At 32.9% G+C, this 21,411-nt stretch overlaps 6 protein-coding genes across 10 annotated transcripts; 2 read left to right on the forward strand and 4 right to left on the reverse strand.

Annotated features, from left to right (window-relative positions):
- Positions 1 to 3,930: 3,930 nt before the first annotated feature.
- Positions 3,931 to 5,499, reverse strand: nac (GDP-fucose transporter nac). The gene is made up of 4 exons (XM_069043417.1): positions 5,244 to 5,499; positions 4,942 to 5,140; positions 4,369 to 4,887; positions 3,931 to 4,315 (listed from the first exon to the last, which is right to left on the reverse strand). Exons 1-4 carry the CDS (start codon positions 5,318 to 5,320, stop codon positions 4,106 to 4,108), a joined length of 1,005 nt encoding a protein of 334 aa, XP_068899518.1. The 5' UTR covers positions 5,321 to 5,499; the 3' UTR covers positions 3,931 to 4,105.
- Positions 5,500 to 5,543: 44 nt separating this feature from the next.
- On the reverse strand, positions 5,544 to 6,674 carry TBC1d7 (TBC1 domain family member 7). The gene is made up of 4 exons (XM_069043419.1): positions 6,453 to 6,674; positions 5,941 to 6,397; positions 5,763 to 5,892; positions 5,544 to 5,713 (listed from the first exon to the last, which is right to left on the reverse strand). Exons 1-4 carry the CDS (start codon positions 6,640 to 6,642, stop codon positions 5,615 to 5,617), a joined length of 876 nt encoding a protein of 291 aa, XP_068899520.1. The 5' UTR covers positions 6,643 to 6,674; the 3' UTR covers positions 5,544 to 5,614.
- A 37-nt stretch (positions 6,675 to 6,711) lies between these two features.
- On the reverse strand, positions 6,712 to 7,411 carry EMC6 (ER membrane protein complex subunit 6). 2 transcript variants are annotated; one of them, XM_069043424.1, is made up of 3 exons: positions 7,311 to 7,411; positions 7,006 to 7,171; positions 6,712 to 6,950 (listed from the first exon to the last, which is right to left on the reverse strand). In XM_069043424.1, the coding sequence occupies exons 2-3, from the start codon at positions 7,133 to 7,135 to the stop codon at positions 6,739 to 6,741; spliced, it is 342 nt and encodes a 113-aa protein (XP_068899525.1). In that variant the 5' UTR covers positions 7,136 to 7,171; positions 7,311 to 7,411; the 3' UTR covers positions 6,712 to 6,738. The 2 variants fall into 2 exon arrangements, with proteins under 2 accessions (XP_068899525.1, XP_068899524.1); XM_069043423.1 differs by having other exon boundaries at positions 7,006 to 7,392.
- A 6-nt stretch (positions 7,412 to 7,417) lies between these two features.
- Positions 7,418 to 10,454, forward strand: LOC138127363 (interaptin-like). 3 transcript variants are annotated; one of them, XM_069043414.1, is made up of 7 exons: positions 7,418 to 7,590; positions 7,661 to 7,945; positions 7,999 to 8,401; positions 8,459 to 9,187; positions 9,250 to 9,410; positions 9,447 to 10,163; positions 10,216 to 10,454. In XM_069043414.1, the coding sequence occupies exons 1-7, from the start codon at positions 7,587 to 7,589 to the stop codon at positions 10,410 to 10,412; spliced, it is 2,496 nt and encodes an 831-aa protein (XP_068899515.1). In that variant the 5' UTR covers positions 7,418 to 7,586; the 3' UTR covers positions 10,413 to 10,454. The 3 variants fall into 3 exon arrangements, with proteins under 3 accessions (XP_068899515.1, XP_068899514.1, XP_068899512.1); XM_069043411.1 differs by having other exon boundaries at positions 7,419 to 7,590; positions 9,250 to 10,163; XM_069043413.1 differs by having other exon boundaries at positions 7,418 to 7,945; positions 9,250 to 10,163.
- LOC138127369 (uncharacterized) lies at positions 10,379 to 11,198 on the reverse strand. Its single transcript, XM_069043422.1, has 3 exons — positions 11,040 to 11,198; positions 10,650 to 10,990; positions 10,379 to 10,595 (listed from the first exon to the last, which is right to left on the reverse strand). The coding sequence occupies exons 1-3, from the start codon at positions 11,080 to 11,082 to the stop codon at positions 10,416 to 10,418; spliced, it is 564 nt and encodes a 187-aa protein (XP_068899523.1). The 5' UTR covers positions 11,083 to 11,198; the 3' UTR covers positions 10,379 to 10,415.
- Positions 11,199 to 11,662: 464 nt separating this feature from the next.
- On the forward strand, positions 11,663 to 13,552 carry LOC138127364 (uncharacterized protein DDB_G0284459-like). Of its 2 annotated transcripts, none has more exons than XM_069043416.1 (4): positions 11,663 to 12,111; positions 12,164 to 12,406; positions 12,460 to 12,577; positions 12,636 to 13,552. In XM_069043416.1, exons 1-4 carry the CDS (start codon positions 11,881 to 11,883, stop codon positions 13,535 to 13,537), a joined length of 1,494 nt encoding a protein of 497 aa, XP_068899517.1. In that variant the 5' UTR covers positions 11,663 to 11,880; the 3' UTR covers positions 13,538 to 13,552. The 2 variants fall into 2 exon arrangements, with proteins under 2 accessions (XP_068899517.1, XP_068899516.1); XM_069043415.1 differs by having other exon boundaries at positions 11,664 to 12,111; positions 12,460 to 12,583.
- Positions 13,553 to 21,411: the final 7,859 nt, after the last annotated feature.

Genomic DNA, 21,411 nt, shown 5'->3' on the forward strand with positions numbered 1-21,411 from the left:
ATAAGTTGGGATATGAATTGATAGTGTGGTATTCATTAATTAATTATTATATGTTTATTGTACCAAGTACCTACATACTATGGTTTGTCCAGCAAGAGATTGGTTGACATAAAAATCACTAAATTCTACGTAGAGAAAGTAGTGGTAGTTAGCGCACGTAAAATTTGAAATATATCCTTCAAGCAGTAACATTTTTGTCCTGAAATTATGCTCTAGTTAATGTATTCTAGTCCATTTTCTAGTGTTGGGTACAAGGTACAAGCCTACAATTTAAAATCTCCCAATCTCTCGCTGGACGAAGTATATAAGTTGACGGTATTCAGCTAACGTTTTTGAAATATTTCCCCATAGCGTGAGATTAAGATATCCCGCTCTGCTATATTCCGGGTGTCCACGCGAAAAGTTCGGACCTAGATAGGTGTCTTTAACATTACAAATTTGAAATTTTAGAATGAAAGCCAACATTTGGGGGACCTAACTTTGTACCCTATATTAGTAATCACGTCATTACTCCGCTCTCACTTCAAAATATTAAATGACACACTAGATTTTTAACAACGCATTATGAAAGAGGATATCTTTTTAAAGTAAAACTTTTTTTATAATTTACATATATTCCACTACTATAAGTACAATATTTATTTAAAAATTATAATGACAACAATAAAAACAGTGACAACAATACCAACTATACCACAGATATTAGGAATAATCAAATTTATTACCAATAAGAATTATTGAAAATACCTTGAATCGTATGACCGCAAATTTTCAAATGGATCCAAACTAATATTTTTGAGAATTAAGAAAAGTTATACTGGCTGGGTCTATACCGCCTAATGATGGCGGGTGGAAAAGCTGGGAATATTCAGAACAGCATTACCATTTTACATCTCGAGCAAAGAATAAAAAATACTAACAAATAATTATAACTGACCGAGCAGGTCTTACTAGCTTCGAAAGACTGACGAAACAATATAAACAAGACACGGACCAGATCTCGATTATTTGTGTGACATGGAGGTGTGAATTGTCACAAAGGTAGTCTTAATCTAGTCTTTGTCTTGTTGGCAATTTTTAGTCAATTTTTCGAAGAGTTGGGTAAACGAGCCCGGTCAATGTCAATTCTCTGTCTAGGCTCTAGAGCGTTTACACTTTTAATCGAAATTTTAAACATTTCTAGTTTTCCATTTATCTCATACGTACAAAAAGTAAACGGGATTCTGAATAAAAGCATTGCAATACCAAAGAGAAACTAATAGAAAAATAAACTTGTAGCAAAAAAAAAACAGATATACGTAAACGAAATCTGTCGTTATAGGATCACGCAACTCAAGTAATCTTTTTCAATTGAAAAAAATGTGGATTATCAATCTTACAGTGAATTTACTAATCATAATCTAAATCGTACGGCTATCTACAACAATCTGTCACCCAATTCAGATGATCAATTTTGATTTATTTTAAGGTTCATTGTGTTTGAGTACAAAATATGATCATTTTGTATTTTGACAGATCTTTATCCATATTATTGTCTTCCATACAACGAAATTACTGTCATGGTTAGATATTATTAAGAAAATAAGTAATATGTACAAAGCCCATTTAAACAACATTAAATAACATAAAATAATGTTCAAACCAAATAATTAGTAGGTACGGTCGGTGGACAAATAAAACTGGGACACTTAAAATTTAATCTATTTAAATCAGACCATTGAATTGTCAATATACAGGGTGATTCATCTTTTACCGCCGGTGGCAAAATTATGATTTCACTTTCATATTTTGCAGACCTAATTTATTATCCATAAGGCACATAATATCAAAAAATGGAATTTATAAGTTAATTAGGTCGAAAGTAAGTTTTTCGACAAATCAACGCTGTAAATTTTATAAATTTTTCTCAATTCTTAAGGGTCATTTTGCCACCGGTGGTAAAAGATGAATCACCCTGTATTTGTTAGTGTCTATGTGGACTGAAGAAGGTGTGTGTGATTTAAAACATCCACGGCGCGCTTGCTTTTTTTTCAAATTCATTAATAAAACATTGTAACGTAATAAAAATGTTGTTTCTTGAATTTTTATTGGACAAAAGTCGACGTGTTAAGGTGGCCTTACACCAAGGCAACAATTGGCAACATGTTGCCTGCAACATTTTTTAGTAATGAACGGCAACATTACTAAAAATGTTGCGTGCTACATGTTGCCAATTGTTGCCTTGGTGTAAGGCCGCCTTTAGACATCATTGAAGTCAGAAAAAAATTCTCTACCAGAATAAAAATAAATAAATACTTATGACACTTATTTGACATAACAATTAATGTTGAAAAATAAAAAATAAGCCGTTTTGTAGTGTTTTTATAACTATTGTATTGTTTAAATAACGGAGCTACGGCTTGCGGAGTTTTTTAGGAAACAGCCCGTATATGTACAGCTTTGGCCACGGAATTTCGTCAGTCGTTGTGATTCAACTGACATTAGCTGTAAGATAGGTTTTATATACAGGGTTATTCTAAATGATTGTAGTCGAAGTAGGCCATGCCCATGTTATTACGTTTTTGCCGCTTTCATGTGAACTGTCAGTTGTGTCGCTGTCACTGTCATTTTTTAGGTGGAAAGTGCGGTGATGAGGATTTTATTTATTTTTGTTAAATTAACGATTGAATCCAGAAATATTGAGTTGTTCTACAATCAATTTTAAAAATATTGAGTTGTTTTGCACCCAATTTTACACATCATTTTGATGATTTTTTTATGTGGAGCGGCAACCATAAATTTTACATTCAGTTTTCACGCCTACTTCGACTACAATCATTTAGAATAACCCTGTATTTATAACCCTGGACATTGGAATTTTTGACATGGATGTGGCATTTTGATTTTTATTGTGCGTGACAGAACTTCTGTCACAACAAAAATTTTGAATGTCAGTCATAGTGACAATAAAGCTTCGACTTCACAAGTTTTTTTCGAATTGACAGTAAAATAACTGACGAAATTCCGTGGCCGTAACTGTACATGTGACAGAGCCCTCCCTCGTCAACGAGTCACGAGCCGCCACTGCATACTATAAACTAGATGTAGATGCTGGCTGGCAATCCATCTAAATGCACCAGCAAAGTGCAATAAGGATTCAGGCACTGATTCTATTTGTCACAACCTTATCCTATTTTCTCAGTGCTCAGCAACCTGAGTAATAAATTATGCATTTTCACTGCTTTTATATAAACTGTCATATTCATGCGGTAAAGTAAACCAATGAAGCAGTTTTGAAAATTGTGTACCTACCCAAGTCACATTTTGGAAATTTTGTAATTACCTTCGAATTAATTGGAACTGTAGCTTTTGGACTTACACTCTTAGTAACCACTGTGAAAATTTATCTCTTTTTTAAGTTTTAATTTTAAGGAGGTTTATCTTATTTCATAATAAATTGGACCTACTTGTGGTTTCAATTTCTACGACTCAGTTGACCAACATTTCGTCATGTTTGTCTTGGTGTGAACAAACTCTAAAATTATACATGTAATATGCTACATATAAGTTTAACCATTGAATGAGAAGACCTCGTCTCCAATGGTTTAACGAATTGTATCGACTATACAAACTTTTAGCTTTCTGTTTTTACAAAATACACAATATCTTTAATGTAATTTCATACGTAAATAAATTTATGTTTCTGAGCTATATGTTTTATTTTCTGAAATTATCTGTATAAGCATAAAAAATACTGGATATTATTTTTTCCATGTAAAGTGGGGGCAAGATTCGCGACACTGACAATCATGAACTAATTTTTTTTTTTTGAAAGAATACTTGTTTAAACAATATTAATGTTACAGTATAATTCTCAAACAATATATGCCCATCTACATCATAATCAGTGTAATTAATCACATGACAAACGTGGTTAAATAAGAAGGCATAAATATTTTCATTTTTTATAAAAACAAATTAATAAATTGGAGAGGTTTTACACTCTTATAAAATTTGCATGCTTCTAACAGTACCTACTAGAATGACTCAAAAATTCACTTTAAATGCTGTTGTCTGTGAGTTTACCACTTTTGTACAATTTGAATTATAAACATCTAAACAGTCATCAAACTTTTTGGTATGCCACATTTTCTTTATGTTTCCGTTCCATATCCAACTGTTTGACTCTAGCATATCCTGCACTTCCAAAAAGCACAGCAAAATTTGAACACCACCAAATAATAGACTTTGTCTCTTGATACCAATAAGTAGCCAAAACCGTTTGAGCACAAGCTTTTGCTGTGCCTGATATGTTATGAGTTAAAGCTGATGTATACTAGAAATAGATATATAAAAATTTGAAAAACTATCTACCAAATCTGTACTTACTTTAATTTGCAAGGAAGTAAAAAATCCTATTGCAAATCCACAAATTCCCCCAACAGTCATGATAATACAAAAATATGTTTGTATGAGCTCCATATAGTTGAATAAGATAACAAATTCATTATTAAAAAGCATCAATGGAATAAATAAAATTGTAGCATATATATTATTATAATATGATAATACCCACACTTCATTATCAATTTTGGGTAAAACTTTTTTTGTAAAAATTGAATAAAGTGACAAGGACAATGATGCTAAAATACCGAAAATAGTACCACTTATTGAAAGACTACCAGCTAAATTCTCTTGATCTACTCCTAAATAAAATCCAAATATAATTACTCCACAAAAAAACAAACATTCTTTGGATGTTTTTTCCCCTAACAATATATAGGTAAAAGAGACATTAAAAATTGTAGTTAGAGACCTTCCAATATAGTAAAATGCCACCGAAACATATTTTAAACATAAGTTATTCATGGCAATCATCATTGTGAACATCAACGACACTGGTAAAATCTGAAATATGATTCAAGTTGCCCAGATTTTTTAACATGCTAGGTATGTACTTACAGTTTTCATTGTCTTTACATTCCAAACATTTGTGTCAGGAAAACTAAAATGCTTAGGAAACACCTTTGCAAGACCTTTCTTCATGAAACATATTAATGCTGTGATCAACGTTTGATATAGAGCAATAAACATAGGCGCGTTTAAATCTATCTCGCTCAGTAGAGTCTTATTAATAAAGACTGTCAAAATTGAAACTATCCTAAAATAAAAGAAATATTTTAAATTTCGCGCTACACCACCTTATCGAATCTTAAGCGACATGTTTTCGAAAAAAAAATTAACAAAAAGTTTAGTCTACTAACCAATATCCACTAACTACAAGAAATATTTTTATATATTTCTGTATTAAACTCTCTCGATTGTCCCTTTCTAGTGCCATTTTATTTAGCAATTTATGCTTCAAGTTTAGCAGCGTCTCATTATTAATGTCAATACGTGTAGTGTAATCTTATCTATTTTGACAAGTTCAAATTTCCAGGAAGGTTTTAACTAATTGCTTTATATTACCAAAATTGTTGACTTATTTAAATCGGATGTCACAGTTGACGTGTACCTAACCTTTAAATGCCTTTTTTAAACCTCAACATCAAAAAAACCCTAACTTGATGCAAATATACAAAATTTTAATTACATTATAAAAATATACATTTAAAAAATCACAATAAGACACTTGTTACGGTTTAGGTTTATCATAAATTGTCAATGGACTGCCCTGTTGTTGCCACAAGTCAACCGATTTGTTCACAATCACTTCAGCAAGTTCTTCAGAAATCTACAAAAACTAGTGTCAAAACTACTCAAATATTATTAGTGTTCCTTACATTTGCGATACTTTCAATAATACATTCTATACCATTACATCTTAATAGTTTGAGTTTTAAACTAGTTAAAATGACAACAGCGGTGTAGACTAAAATCTTGTATGACCCACCCACAATCTTATCCCAAATCCTAAAATAAAATTCTTTATTACAAGAATGGCTTGTATTCTTATCTCACCTTCCCAAAACCATATCATTTAAAATTCCAGCAAAGCAACAATCAAACCAATTTTCTAACGGTAAATTTTCTAAAGCTTCGATTTTAGTTAAATGCTTGTACAGTTTAGAATCTTCTTTCTCTAATAATACATGAGTAGCTTCTATTAGTTTTGGAACTTCATAATGAAACTTTTGTACTATATCATAGAAGGTTTTTGCCAGCCAATATACATCAACATCATAATCGAAATAAAACATCATCGATTTAATTATGGCAAATAATCCTTTTTCATTTTCATATATCATTTCATACCTTAATTTGCCACTTTGTAAAAGCCACATTGCTACAAAAACTTCTGATTTGGGAAGATCTTTGTTTATTTTTAAGACATTTAAGGCATGTACTAAATTTGAATATTCTTCTTTTCGTTGTGCAATTACGAAATCGTGGCATTTTTCTTGTAGAGGAAGTATTCCTACAATTTCATCTTGGCGCTGCACAGTTTAGCCACAATAAAAAGTACAAATTACCTAATAATAATTTCCATACTAAATTTCTATGAACTGCTGGTATACCGAATCTTAAACAAAACTGCTTCAACTTAGATAAATCCAATTGTTTTTCTTTTAATAAAATTTCTAGTGACCGCTTTTCTTCTACACTTTTAAATCCGACTTTTTCGTAGTAAGTAGAACGGAAATTTCGTTCGTCGATCGCCATCTTTATTACTACATGAAGGACGTGATCAATGATCATCCCTTATAAAACAACTGCATATAAATATTTGCATTTTAATATTCGTATAATTTATTGCAATTAATACACATGTACCATTCCATAAATAAACGTCCAACATAGAATATAGGTAAATAATTGACCAAAAAATCCATTTGTAAGAAGTGCCTTTCGGGAAATGAAATAACTTTTCCAGTTAGAAAAGCCAGCTTTACATAATATCATTATCCATAAACTTGTCACTGCAAAAATGTAGAATGCAGCACCATATAACCCAGTCAAACCCAAGACCCCTAAAATTTAATTTTGTGAGTACTGTTAATACCTAATTGACAATTGTCTCCTGACCTGCTGTACAACCTGAAAGGGCTGCCATCGAAGTACGACAATATTCAACCACTGACAAATTGTTTCTAATAGCTACATCACTGTAAGCCACGATATTTGAGTTATTACCATTTTTACTCTTAGCTGACATCCTGATTTAGTATTCCACTAATGAATTGATTATGACCTGTAGAATTATTTCTTAGGATTGAAAATTCACTATTCGTTTCTATTTCTATTATTTCTTTCAAACCAATTGCTAATTTCAATTTAAATATTAAATGCAACACAGGCATAAATGACTAGAATATAACAAATTATTTTACTTTGATTGATGAGTTTGATGTTAATAAATAACGAGAACGACACTTTACAGTTGGTCACTCTGTCAACTGTCAGTTGCTAGTTACATGATACATGTCAGTTGGTAATAAATAAACTTAAATGCGGTACTTTCAAATTATGTAGTATCTTTTTCACTTGCTTTTTTTCACTTCAAGAAAATATTTTGACACATTTGACAATGCTTTCTTTAGTCTAAAATTGACAGTTTAGACAATCAGAACGGTCTTATCAAAATTATTACAAAATTTGAAGTAAATATGGGTATGTTCTTTTCAAAAATAAGGTCTCCAGAAATTTCTACCAAAAAAATCGACACTCGGGTTGATTTTAGAAACGCTATGGAGTGACGATTATATGAGAAGACAAGAACTCATGCAAACTTTGGAAGTGCCAACAATTTCAGAAGTGAAATTGGTTGCCGGCTTGCCGCTAGCTCTTGTACTTTTTGAAGAATGTCATCCAGATTTGCAAGAAGATTTTGGTTTAACGCCGTATTTACAAGGACCCGGTGACGAATTGTGGGTGTCACCGAGTGACTTGCTGATAGGAAAAGTCGCCTTAACGCCCCCTTTAACTCAGAAACATATCCAAGCGTTGACGCATCAAGGAATTCTTGGTAAGAATTACGGGTTTTTTAAAAGTAGGTAGAATAAAATTTCTCCGACACAGAAATTGGGGCGGAAATCGAACAGAAATTCTTGAACGAAATGAGGATAGAAAAAGAAAAAGCTGTTCAAGAACGGGAAGATTATTTACTGAAAATGTTTGAAGTACAGAAAGATAAATTAGTTGCGGAAGCGCGCGAAGAAGAACAATCAAGATATGCGCAGGAAATGGATGAAATGCGGCTTTACTTTGAAAATAAGATCAGCCAGCTTTTGTGGGAGTGTTACGAACAAGTTCAACAATTAGAAGAACAAATGCAAATCGAAATTGATTCACTTAATGTATTGTGGCAAGCGCGACTTGAAGAAGAGATACAAGATACCGTGGAGAAAATAACAGAAGAATTTCTTGAAAAACTAAGATTACAGGAGCAAGTCCTTGTTAGCATTTTTACAAAACAAATCAAGTAACTTATTATGTTTTTACTAACACTGCAATATTGTACGATTTTTTTGTCATGTAGGGCTTTAAAAATGAAAAAGAAATGCGCAATCGACTTTGAACGAACAAAATGTAAGGAAATGATGTTACAACTCAAACATAAACTGCACTGTCAAAACATCGCAAATTTGATGTATCTCCTCTGCAAAGAAAGAAAAAAATGTAAAGCTGAAAAAGATGACATGGAAAATAATTATTTGTCACAAATAAAGAAACACAAATTGAACATAAATGCAAAATCTACTATGATCAAAAAATTAACACGCATAAAAAATAAAAAGATAAGGCAGCTCAATGTGAGGGAACGATGTTTAAAAGAAATATTACGCCAATTCCAAAAATTCATATATTTTGCCTTGAAGGCTGCTCCCACACAAGGAGAATTTTTGCTAAATATTAACAAACTGATAAAATTTGAATTAGACGACTATTGTATCCCTAAATTCCAACAAGACCATCAAAAGAGTACAAGAGAAGTTATTCTAAAACATTCCATAGATGAAAAATCTCCCATTATTGATTACAGCGAAAATGTTGAGAAATACCTTGAAACTGAAAGATCGTCACTAGAAGATGAGGAATTGGAGGAGAGCGATGTTTTACCTGCTTTTTATTTTAACGAAAAAATGTATGTAAGAGAAGATTTTAGAGGCAGGTTTTCTGCAGGAGTTGAAATAGATCAAAAGCATTCATTGTGGAATGCCGATGTGGAAGAGTTGCTGAATATCTTCAAACAATCGATTGGTCAAAAGTATCACAATTAATTTCTTTTTATCACAAGTGTTACGATTCACATGTTATTTTCATTTTCAGATTAGATTGTCAAATTGACAAAGTTAAATCTCATCATTCCAGTGTACATTTTAGCCACGAACATTCTTCAGATGAAAGCGTACTTTCAAGAGAGAATCAAATTTTGACCATTTCACCGCAGATATCACCACCATCGCGGCCAACATCGCCTTTAGAGATACCTAAACTCTCACCTGTTCAATTACAAGAAATAATACCAATGGCTTTGAGTGCTGCGAACAAATTGGAATCTGTGGATGACGATGATGAAAGAGAGATCAGAAAGGTATCCTTGGGGGGATCAACATCAATTGACTACAAAGACGCCAAAAAGGATAACAAAAAAAACCGACGATTATCCATAAACAAAAATATAAGTGCTCGAAATTCAATAAAATCACAAGAGGGTGTTATTAAACCAATGGGCACAAGTTCCATGACACAATCGCGTTTAACATTGGCAAGGGATTCAATAATTCTCCATATTTCTACTATGGAAAGAAAATCGATCCAAATCATGTCCAAAATTGCTGATGAAACTCTATCAAAGATCAGTACAGAAAAAGAAAAAAACGTGAGCACTTCGAGGAGTACTAACGAAGAAATTGTTGAACAAACGTCACAAGAAATTATTGAAAAACAAGATGAAATCAAATCCCTAGAAGGTGTAAAACCACTAGATAGTCAGGAGAGTCTCGTAACAGATATTTCTGAAAAGAAACCAACTACATCTAAATTATTATTAGCCACTGATTCTTATGAAATGATTAAATCAACAATAGCATTAGTTACTGATAAACATAAAGTACCTGAGAAGAGCGATAAGCAGAAGTCGCAATTAACTTTTAAAACTCAAACAATAATGGAAGTTCATTCTACACAAACTCCAACTAAAACAAAGAAAACTAAACACGTGAAGCAAACAAAGTCCCAATGTAAAATCAAAACACCGTCATTTTCTAAATTGTAAAGTAAGAATAATTGCAGGTGGTAAGAAACTTACAACGCCAAAACCAGTAACAACACAACCTACTGTGCCAGTTGCAAGAATTGCTGGATCACGCAAGACTAAAGAACATCAAAAAACTGTTGACGAATTCACAGAGGAACGCATCAAGTCATTAGTGAACGTGATGAAAGAAAATCCAAGTTTAATTCGATTGTTTACTCCATGCTCCAAATAAGCATTATGTACAGTCATTCGTTAAACTTTTGTTCTTTTTTGATTTCTGCATTGTTACTTCATTTAATTTACTTAAGCGTTCTTCCACGTATTTCTCAGCAGAAAATTCCTCCCCCTTTTTACACTGTTGTATCAGTTCTGCTTGGAATGCTTTTTCTTTATTCCATTCTCGCTTTTGACGTCGCTAAAATTAAAAAAAAAAATGGATTATTCAATTCCACAATTTAATATTTTATACTTTTGCCCATTCAAATTTCATTCGCTTCCTTAGTTTCTTTAATTTGTGCCTTTTCATTTTATTCCGTCTTATCACAATCATACGTTCTGCCTGTTTTGGTATTGCCAAGTCAGTTGTTGTTGGCAATTCAAATCCATCAGTTTGACAAGGCTCCTGCAGTGGTGTTATATTCTTTACATAATTAGGCAAATCTATTTGGATCTTTGTTATTAAGGGTATTTCAATTTTAACAATTTTTTGAGAAATCCATGGTTGGTTTGTAATTGTTACTGTAGGTGGAGGAACCACAGATGCAATCGGTACCCTATGTGAGGTTAGGTGTCGAGTTAATGTTACACATTCTAAAATTAAATCATCATTAAATACTATTTAGATAAATTAATAACCTACGTTTAAGACGACTAAATCGTATAATTCTTGTTAAGCAGGCCATCAGTCTGATTAAATTTTCTCAAATTCCATAACTTTGTATTAACAACTTAACATTCACAAACGTTGAATGTCCCTAACACCCTACCATTAAATATTCGGATCTTGATTTTTGGATGTGGAGTATTAAATTTATTGAAAAATATTGTATACATTATTGTGTTAAGGACAAGAGTGTAATCATGTTTTTAAATACATAAAATATTGCCATTTAAATACTATGTATTTAAATACTCCAATTTCTGTTGCAGTGTTCTTTAGTTGGTTTACTTTGAGATAATGAATTTGCCATTTGCTTTAACAGGATTCATGTCGAGTCAATTAGTTTTTTTTTTCTATGTATGTAGAGAAGTTTCATAATTGCCTAAAGTTGACTCAAGTTGCAAAAAACCACTTGTCATTTGCAACAGCGTTTTTTCAATATTTTTAAACCAAACAAAGGCACAAAGGTACCAGAAACTCAAGGCACAAAGGTACCAGAAACTCATAGTTTGGATTGAATATTTTCCATATAAGTACAGTTTTAAAGGAATTTCAAATGACTGATGCCATAAAAGTGCTGTTGCAAAGGCAAAATGGTTTTTTGCAACTTGAGTCAATATTAAATATTAACATTTGATTCTCTTTTACAAAATCGCTAATTTTAAAACTGTGAAATCTATATATTGATAGGTATTTAATTACATCAGCCGTCCATCAGCAACAGATTGCGACAAAAGATAAGCGCTAATATGTATTTACCGGAGAAATAAACATATATGTCAAATTTGATGTTAGTTCTTTATTTCGCCAAAAAAAAAAAATGTCTGTGCACAAAGAGAGCGAAATTCTGAAAACTGAAAGTATAGGATCAACTGGATCAAAAAAATCAGTAACATGTGACCGTAAATGCATACATCAAGGCGATCGCATTTGTTACAATGATGAAGGAAACAAGGAAATTATTAAAAAAATACCAGATGATTCAATTCAAACTGAATCCACTCCATCCATCGATGCAGACAGTGTTCGTTCTGGAGAGTCTTTATTTAAAGTAGGTATACGCGGGCAAATTTTAAAAAGCATATTAACCGAAAAACTTTTAGACATTTAGTTTTGACACCCAAGACAACGATCCTGATTTGGAGAAATGTATGTCATTTTGGAAAAGTATCCTCTCAAAAAATGTAAAGCCAATTAAATGTACATTACTAAAATCTAAAAAACCCAAAGAAAAAGTGGATAAGGAAGAGAAAACAAAACTGAAGCCCTGTGAAGACGAAGAAACAAAGAAAATGTGGTTGAACATTTATAAAGACTTACAACGAAGAAAACTGGATAAGTTAAAGGTATGACTGCGTAGTTCATTATTATTTTATCACTCATCACTTCTCCGACGTAGTTGATGAAGAAACAGATTTGTGATCCGTGTGCTGATTACATCGACGAAGAATACGAAAAGAAGCAAGAAAAAGAAGATATACAAAAATTGAACAATTGGACGTCACAAAACAAACCGAGTCGGTGTAAGATGAGAATAGCGCAACATGAAATTTATAACTACGATTTTCTTTTAAGTTGGAAAAAGTGACGTCAGGTCGCAAATTCAACGTACGTTAAAAGTTCTTCAGGCTGCAAGGAATTCTAAAGATATCCAAAAAAGTTCTGAAACAGTGCCACCCTCACAACTCAAAAAAGAACCATCAACTGCACCAGTGACCAGTTCTCAAAATGAACAGAGTGTCAGAAGTAACCATCTGATTACCTCATCAAAAGAAAAACTTCAATCGAGGTCAATCCAGTCCTTTGAAACTAAACTTGCAATGGAAAAATCGCGAGAAAGGGTTGTAACAAGAAAACAGTTGGAAATCTGCTGCACTTGTGGCTGTGCAGTTGAAGAATGCATTTGTGCTGAAATATCTGATGTCATAGGAGTGGAAGGATTAAAACATGAAAAAATAATTCCAAAAGGTAGGGAGAAATTTGCCGACTGCTGTCGTCCTTGCAGTTGTAGCGTTGACTGCGTTTGTGACGAATTCACTGACCAAAACCAAGTTTGTTCCTGCGGATGTCGAGTTGAAGAGTGCATCTGTCAAAATTTAAATACATGTACCTGTGGGTGCAAGGTTGATGAATGTATCTGTCAAAATTTAGATGAGAAATATACAAAAGAATGTTCCTGTGGATGTGGCACAGATGAATGCATCTGTCAACAGTTATTCACAAGATCATGTAAATGTGGGCATTCTGACTGCAACTGTGACATGATTGAGATCTTGTCAACTTACTTAGAAACTCTGAAAACATCACCTGGTCCTCAAGGTAATTTGGAGAGTGATGAATTAAATTTGATTTCCACTCAAACTCAAACTGGTGAAACACAATGGGTGTTGGAAACCACACAAAAACAGGGCAGCTACTGTGTCATTTGCGGTCATTTTAATTGTTACTGTAAATTGGACACTAAAACACCCATATAAACTTGTAAAAAAAGACTTCTTTGTTTTTGTATCCCATACTTACAGTTGATTGGTTGGACAACACGGTTACAAATGATGCATTCGGGAATCCATTTCGTAGGTAACTACTGGCTGTGATATATTGACAAAATACATATCACACCAGAAGTTCCTTCAAGCCAGATTCCCTACATGACTCTTGCAACTATCATCTTCTTGGGTCCCGTGTCGTACAGTCGAATGCAATCTGCTTTGCTGAACCAGCTTTATGATATATAATACACTCATACAACTAGATCACCAAAGAAGAATAAATCCGACTATATTCTTGCAACCTGTTGCATCAAAAAAGTACATAAAACAATGACGTGAAAACATTTTGACAACACAACGACGACGATCGAACCCAAGTTGCAGGCGAGTGTTCGATCTAGTCACAATTAAAACAAACGTGAAACAATAGATTGAACACTAGCATACACCAAATGAGTTTTGTCGAAAGCAAGGTTATGTGCGTGTTGTGGCGTTGTTACGAAAAAATACGCTACAGAAACACCCAATGTACGCAAAATTATTATCACAACGTATGTTAGTGGTTATGTAAGATAACAAATAAGATGAACAACGTTTATACGGAAAAAATAAATACTTACCACGTGCTTTACACAACGATATTCGCGAAGCAAATGGAAAAAGCAATGGCGAATGGCGCAACTATGGCGCCAAGCGGTACTAATAACGCTCGAGCGCATGCTCACGTCAAAGGACATGGCGGGAAATTACACTCACCAGGTTGAGGTAGATCTATTTTTTTAAGTACAGTCTACGTTGAAGACATTCCATAATGACAGAATGACACCCTCATGAATTTGGTTATTACTCATTAACTCACTTGTAAAATATCTGTAATTTATGAGAATAATTTTAACAAATAAAAAATATGTAATGATTTTTTCCGAGAAATGGCAATACCAAGTTATCAGCAATTCACAGATTCTTTGGATAATGCATAAACTTTTTGGAGTGACTGTACGTTCCAAAATATTCTTACCTGCTCAGGTATAATTCTCGGTGAGCTGCTATTTATTATTCTTAGGGGTAAACGCACGTTAGCACCGATTATTTAAATGATGGTTTTATGAGAACATTTGGCGTTTAGGGAGAAAGATGTACATACGGGGACAGGTAATCTCGCCACCAGTAGTTACCTTAATCTTTGCGCATCCCCGTTGAGTAAAATCCCATCGGTAATTTCGCCACCAATATTTTTCAATACATTTTTATTGAGGGTCATACTCAATAAGGGTGGATTTAAGTAACTACCTGACACCTGACCCAACTTTATTTGTGTTTTTAGAAAAACTGAAAGAATTTGAAATAGACACTTAGGTATGTGAAAATACAAAGTCTACATTTGGTATATAATATGATAAAACGACATAATAATACAGAATTAATCTTTCCATAATAAATTGTTTTTCCATATACATTTGTTTTAATTTTCATGTCTCAGATACAGAAATATTTTTGTGGGCCGTCCGCCGGGGCCCTCCTTATGGTCGGTAGGTGTAGATTAATTCCGGGAAGTACAGTGGCGAAATTACCGGTAGGCTTAGCATGCCGTTTAACGGTGGTGGCGAATTTACCTGTATGTTAATCTCGTAACATTTTATTTACAGAATTTATAATAGAATTATTTTTCCAATATCGCTAAAACTCTTGCCATTAGCTAAGACTAACACACAATAAAGTAAACAAAGTAGCTATGAAACAAAACCCGCTAAATAACCAAAATTTACCCGCTTTTCCAAAAGTATATGGTTCAAGTTATTAAAAAATTTAGTCACAATAAAACTAAAGTTGACTCACTTTGCATTTGCAACAGCACTTTTATGGCATAGTCCAGTCAATAGAGACATAAAAATGGCTCCACCTTGCAAAAGGTACTATGCCGGCCAAAAAATTTTGGCCGTCATTGTCTGTCAATTCCAAAAAAAAATTGTAATCCCTACTTTATTGTCATCATGATTACCGTCTTGATTATGAACGTTATTTTTTGGGTGGTAAATTTCAAAACTCAAAATTATTTTGTCATTTCTACTACACAGAACGTTTACGATTGCTGTAATTTTGTTTATTCACGTCGGTTTTTTGGAATATCTGAGCTTCAAACAGTTTAAATTGATTGTCAAAATGACAAGAATCGAAAGTAGGGTTACGATTCCTAAAGGTTTATTTACACTTTACTTGAATGTCAAGAAAGTGACGGCCAAAATTTTTTGGCCGCCATAGTACAGGAAAGTTTATACTTGGCAGGTATTTTCTATTAGGCAAAAAAAAAATATTATTTATTTGGCGTTTACCTGTTTCATTAGTATACAAGTTGGAGTCCGATATGCCCGTAGACGGACAAACAATAAATACTCGATTTCTACAGGCTGTAACTACGAAATTATTGATCTGACAAAAAAACGTAAAGAATAAAAATTGTAGAGAATTGTATGTTCTACATTTTTTGTAATTAGTTATTTATCTTTTTGGGACCGAGTTGGCTATGATTTTTTCTTTTCATGTTGGACTAACTGACTCAGTGATGCAACGGATGCATTTTTTTTTCCTGTCAGTGTCTGTTCGACATTTTCTTGCCACCGCAGTGCCAGATTTTTTATTTTAATATTCGTAAGAAACTAAATGATTTATTAAGTGTGTAAAAATAATTTAAATTTCCGTCAAAGGAACAGTCAAAATTGCAAAAATAATTTTATTACGATAAACAATTTCTATTAAACGATTTAATTTAATTTAAAAAGGACAGACCAGATTTAAGAGATCCGGCAACAATGTACTTATTCAGAAAATATAACCCTAAACTGAAAACAACCTAACCTAACACAAAAAGTGTCAATTTCCTTTAGGGAATGTAGTTATCACCGAGGTACTGCCAATAAAATCACTAGATGGTCATAGCCAACTCGGTCCCAAAAAGATCGTGAATGCCTTATAGATATACGTATCTCGCACGGATAATGAAATAATCACAGACGTTCCAGAATCTGAAGATCAAGACGAACAAATACCTGAAATCAATGAATTTCTATTTTGGCAAACGCCAGATGATCTTTATGATGATGATGATGACCCTGAGAAACAAGAGGAAACTTCTCAAGAGGAATTCCCGAATTCATAAACTCTGATGAATTCAGCTCATCTATACTGTTCGATCCAGATCATTCGGGTTCGTCTACGTTACAAAGAGATCAAAAAGAGTAAAACAGTAAACTTCTACTGCATCGTGGACTATGCGCACTGGGGACACCACGTCGAAAAAAACGCACCCTATTGCTCTACCTCTGTGGTGGTGTAGAAAAGAATAAAAAGTACAAAATAAAAGAAATTCTTGATTTCTACACGCTGTAACTACGAAACTATTGCTCTGACAAAAAAACATAAAGAACAAAAAATGTAGAGAATTGTATGCTCTACACTTTCTATAATAACTTAAATAGAATTATCTCGCACAGATAATGAAATAATCGCAAAAATGTGATTTTGCACCCCTATTCTCCAGTATGGCGGGGCGAGCGGCAACCCCCCAAGGTCGCAAACTCAACAATATTAATAATATGCCTGATAGAAGATACCTGCCAAGTATAAACTTTTCTGTACCTTTTGCAAGGTAAAACTCCCTATTGATTGGACTAGCATTAGTCATTTGAAATTACTTTAAAACTGTACTTATATGGAAAATATTCAACCCAAATTATGATTTTCTGGTCCCTTTGTGCCTTTATTTCGTTCAAAAATATGAAAAAAAATGCTGTTGCAAATGACAAGTGGTTTTTTGCAACTTGAGTCAACTATAACTAGCCAGCATGTGAAAGAGTCTAAGGAGGCTCCGATCGGTTTTACATTTACTGGAAACAATTTAGAACTAAGTAATTATTGTCCAATTACGGCAATTACGGCCACGGAATTTTGGCCGTCACTTGTCATTCCATTGACATGAGATGTAAAGCGGCCCTTACTTACTCGTAACTTCACTTTCTACTATTACAAGACTTGTTATTTTGATGCTGACTGATTTGCAAGAAAACGCGCTTCCTCATTTCGTGCAATATTGGAACAGGAATACTATCTGCACTTTATTGAAAAAGGGTATTGGTAGCATGTTCGCAACTATGAATGAAATATGACATTGACAAATTTTTGGATGTCAATTCCAAAAGTCAATCATAATGACAATAAAGTATGAACTATGTACATCTTTTTTTTTTTAATTGACATGAAAGTGACGGCCAAAATTCCGTGGCAGCAATTGTCCAAGGAAGAGCACCGAAACCAAAGTTGAATGCTAAGCTAAAATGAACAATACCAAACGTAAAATAGGTACTTAATAGGTATAACTTCTAGTAATTAATATGTACTGTCTCTTTTTTCTTTTAAGTAAAAATAACTACCTACCTAAAATAGCCAGAGAAATCATCATCCCTGAAGAGGATACCATGAAGAATATTCTTGGACCTAATCTATCTGTGAAGAAAGGAATAACTAAACTTGAAAAAATAGAACAAGGCCGACTATAATTATTGATGAAATTTCGGACGGAATATCCTGAAAGTCGAAAAATTCGGGCAAACTGCAAAAATTATAATTTTTGTATGCATTCTCGATCATAATTGACAATAGGAGCTACATATTTGTTTGATGTTTTTTTTTTTGTTTTCAATTGAAAAAAAATCTGGAAGATTTGAAGAAAAATCTGGAAAAACGCAATCCAGTAAATTAAAACAAAATTACATTTGCTTTTACTTTTGTGTTGTTTCGCGATCTGTCAAACAAATGTACAGGCGTTGACCAAAATAAAATGGACAAAGTGTTACCTTAGACAGTTTCACAATTCAAAGATTTGTGTAGTGTAACTGAGGCGTATGTCTCAGATTACAACTTGATTTGACTTGACGATTGATTTACAAAAAGTTAGGTTGTGTTTTTTCACTTGTCATCTCGTCACTGTCACTTTGTTCAATTGAATGATTCTGAGTTTTTGAAATATTGTCGAATGATGACACTTATCAGAATTGTTTTTTTATTTTTGACACTTTTGTTTCCTAAGAGATGGATTTCGCGAAAATATCGAATTACACAATCGAAATTTACTTTGTCCTATTTTATTTTGGTCAACGACTGTACCTAGTAGTTGTTTTATTTCTATTCCAATTTATTTGCCTACATGCACAAATGTCATTTGACAGCTGATTGTGAAATTTGGAATCAAACCAATCGGATTGTTTACTTGAACATCGATCTTGCAATCGAAATCGAAATGTAAATATTGGGTGATTCAAAATAATTGTGGATAAATCTGGCAACTACGTACGAAAATTTATGTGGCAACTGTGGGTAGGATAGAGTTGACATTTATATGACAGTTCATAGTCGCGCAATTTTGAAAATTGTCAAATCAATTGGAATTAAAAAAATCAAATACACGCTTATGAAATGTCAACTCTATCCCATTCACACAGTTGCCACATAAATTTTCGTACATAAAGTTCATTCAAAAATCAAAAAACCACCACCTGTTGCTTTAGGTTGGTAAAATTTAAAAAACCCTAGGTAGATATTTTTTCATACTATGTTGGTAACTATAAATTATGACATTTATTTGATTCAAAATAAAATTCAATTGCTTTGAATTCCGTTCATATTGTTTTATTCGCAGCACGTTTCATTTATTTATTGATTCTTATTATTTGTACCTCTTTAATTTAAAATTTACAATTTAGGTTCTAAATGTTTCATTTAAGAATACCTATTATAGTATTTTTTCTGGGATTTTTTTTTCTTTGGAATTGGGAAATCTTTTAATAATAGGGGTTAAAATGTTTGCTTTTCAATTTTAGAGCTTCGTAATTTATTTCAATGTCAGTGGACATAACCTACTCATTTTAATGAAATATAAAAATGGGTTAAACTTATTAAATTATTTATTACGTTATTTTATTTATTACAAAAAAAAACTATCAGAACTTGTGAACAATTAAGTAAGCTAAAAGTGTGCGAAATAGTTATTTTTGTATTAAGTGCGCAAAATGATTGTTTTTTGTTGGCGCATGAGAATGAGTTTTTGGTCTCGACCTGACGGTCTCGACCAAAAACTCATTCTCAACCTCGACCTGACGGTCTCGACCAAAAACTCATTCTCATGCGCCAACAAAACAATCATCTTGCGAACGAAATACAAACACTATTTTTTCTACAACCGCTTTTTAAACCTTTGCTAATAAAATTCATACTTACTACAAAACGATCAGACATTCAAGTTGGCCGCTTGCGCTGGTTACTTGGTTACGAATTTTTGTAAAATTTTCCTTGGGTGTTTTAATATTTTTTTTGTAATTTGCCTCCATTTTGATTCTCTAATAGACATATTAACGAACGCGACGTCATCATCTGGGATGTCCTTATAGCCATTATTTCACGGAACATTTTACGAAAATTTTTAGGTTGGCAAAGCTTGACTCGTCATGCGTGTCAGTTTAAATTATAAAATGTGCAAAAAATTATTTATCAGGATTTATCAAGCAACAAATTCGCGACCGTATTTTTGGGAATTTCACGTATTTCAGCGGGCGTACATGAAAGATTATCTTTCATATTCGTGTTTTGTGACAGAATTTGGATAAAACAAAAGGCGACTTTGAAGACTTGATCAAATTTTCACTTTTAAAATGAAGACATTACCAACCGCCACGAAAATCCCTAAATCGAGGAAAGTAAACATTTTTGTTTAAAAACGGCTTAAAAAGGGCAAATTACAAAAAATAGTATAAAAAACTCGTTTCATAAGACCTTGAAGCATTCATTCTTTAAAATAACTCGTGGCTACGCCACTCGTTTTTTAATCTTGAATTCGTGCTTCAAGACTGGTCTTATGAAACTTGTCTTTTAATATACTACTTTCACCGTAAAAACAGTGAAAAAAAAAATTAAAACATCCAAGGAAACTTTTTGACAACTATTTTTGATCTATCAAAAAATGACATACTTTGCGACTTGATAATGATGCATAAATGTCGCGTTTTTTTGACGGTTGTAGAAAAAATAATTTTGAAATTAGCAGCAGAAAAACCATTAACACAAAATAAAGTTTTTTGTTCGACACTGTCAGAATTTGAGAATTTTCTCCTGTGTGAACGGATTTTGATAAATTTGACAACTTGTCAAAACGAAACGTTAAGGTAATTTTAAAAATTTTAAGAGATTTAGAGCCTTTAATGGACTCGTCGAACAAAAAAACGTGGTATTCAACTCGTTCTTGTGTAAATTGGCCTTTTTTGGCACTCGTGGGCCCACTCATGCCAAAAAAAGGCCAACTTACACATGAACTCGTTAAATAAACTATTATTACACCATGTAAATCCCTATGGTTCATCGATAAAAAAATTCACTGTATAAAAGTTTGCTAAGAGTAGGGCAAACAACGTGATCCAATTTGATTGGTGGATCACTTTTACCACAGCCTATTTGTTTATTTTATTAAAATATCCGTCATTGTGACATTCATTGCCGTTCGTCAAATAACAAGAAGTCAGACTGCAGTGTAGAAGGATGTAGAAATACAGGGTTATTCTAAATGATTGTAGTCCAAGTTGGTGTAAAAACTGAATGTAAAATTTATGGTTGCCGCTCCATATAAAAATTCAGTATTCTTAAATTCAACCGTTAATTTAAAAAGAAATAAACAAAAATCTCATCACCGCACTTTTCACCTAAAAAATGACAATGACAGTGACAAAAATTGACAGTTCACAGTGAGGCGGCAAAAATTTCATAACATGGGCATGGCTTGCTTCGACTACAATCATTTAGAATAACCCTGTAGAACCAAAGAT

The sequence above is a fragment of the Tenebrio molitor genome, chromosome 3 (assembly GCF_963966145.1).
Source record: "Tenebrio molitor chromosome 3, icTenMoli1.1, whole genome shotgun sequence".
Classification (NCBI taxonomy): Eukaryota; Metazoa; Arthropoda; class Insecta; order Coleoptera; family Tenebrionidae; genus Tenebrio; species Tenebrio molitor.

What these genes read in the sequence shown, in the direction of transcription:
- nac (XM_069043417.1), bottom strand. Translation starts at nt 5,320, where the DNA reads ATGGCACTAGAAAGGGACAATCGAGAGAGTTTAATACAGAAATATATA. An exon ending in CTTGTAGTTAGTGGATATTG is followed by an intron (nt 5,141 to 5,243) that starts GTTAGTAGACTA and finishes CTTTTATTTTAG; the next exon opens with GATAGTTTCAATTTTGACAG. An exon ending in ATGTAAAGACAATGAAAACT is followed by an intron (nt 4,888 to 4,941) that starts GTAAGTACATAC and finishes ATCATATTTCAG; the next exon opens with ATTTTACCAGTGTCGTTGAT.
- LOC138127369 (XM_069043422.1), bottom strand. Translation starts at nt 11,082, where the DNA reads ATGGCCTGCTTAACAAGAATTATACGATTTAGTCGTCTTAAAC. An exon ending in ACGATTTAGTCGTCTTAAAC is followed by an intron (nt 10,991 to 11,039) that starts GTAGGTTATTAA and finishes ATTTAATTTTAG; the next exon opens with AATGTGTAACATTAACTCGA. An exon ending in TGAAATTTGAATGGGCAAAA is followed by an intron (nt 10,596 to 10,649) that starts GTATAAAATATT and finishes TTTTAATTTTAG; the next exon opens with CGACGTCAAAAGCGAGAATG.
- LOC138127364 (XM_069043415.1), top strand. Translation starts at nt 11,881, where the DNA reads ATGTCTGTGCACAAAGAGAGCGAAATTCTGAAAACTGAAAGTATAGGA. An exon ending in CTGGAGAGTCTTTATTTAAA is followed by an intron (nt 12,112 to 12,163) that starts GTAGGTATACGC and finishes AAAAACTTTTAG; the next exon opens with ACATTTAGTTTTGACACCCA. An exon ending in ACAAAACAAACCGAGTCGGT is followed by an intron (nt 12,584 to 12,635) that starts GTAAGATGAGAA and finishes TTTTCTTTTAAG; the next exon opens with TTGGAAAAAGTGACGTCAGG.
- EMC6 (XM_069043424.1), bottom strand. Translation starts at nt 7,135, where the DNA reads ATGTCAGCTAAGAGTAAAAATGGTAATAACTCAAATATCGTGGCTTAC. An exon ending in CCTTTCAGGTTGTACAGCAG is followed by an intron (nt 6,951 to 7,005) that starts GTCAGGAGACAA and finishes ATTAAATTTTAG; the next exon opens with GGGTCTTGGGTTTGACTGGG.
- TBC1d7 (XM_069043419.1), bottom strand. Translation starts at nt 6,642, where the DNA reads ATGGCGATCGACGAACGAAATTTCCGTTCTACTTACTACGAAAAAGTC. An exon ending in AGTATGGAAATTATTATTAG is followed by an intron (nt 6,398 to 6,452) that starts GTAATTTGTACT and finishes ATGAAATTGTAG; the next exon opens with GAATACTTCCTCTACAAGAA. An exon ending in TTATTGAAAGTATCGCAAAT is followed by an intron (nt 5,714 to 5,762) that starts GTAAGGAACACT and finishes TAGTTTTTGTAG; the next exon opens with ATTTCTGAAGAACTTGCTGA.
- LOC138127363 (XM_069043411.1), top strand. An exon ending in ATTTTTACAAAACAAATCAA is followed by an intron (nt 8,402 to 8,458) that starts GTAACTTATTAT and finishes TTTGTCATGTAG; the next exon opens with GGCTTTAAAAATGAAAAAGA. An exon ending in GAAGCAAACAAAGTCCCAAT is followed by an intron (nt 10,164 to 10,215) that starts GTAAAATCAAAA and finishes GAATAATTGCAG; the next exon opens with GTGGTAAGAAACTTACAACG.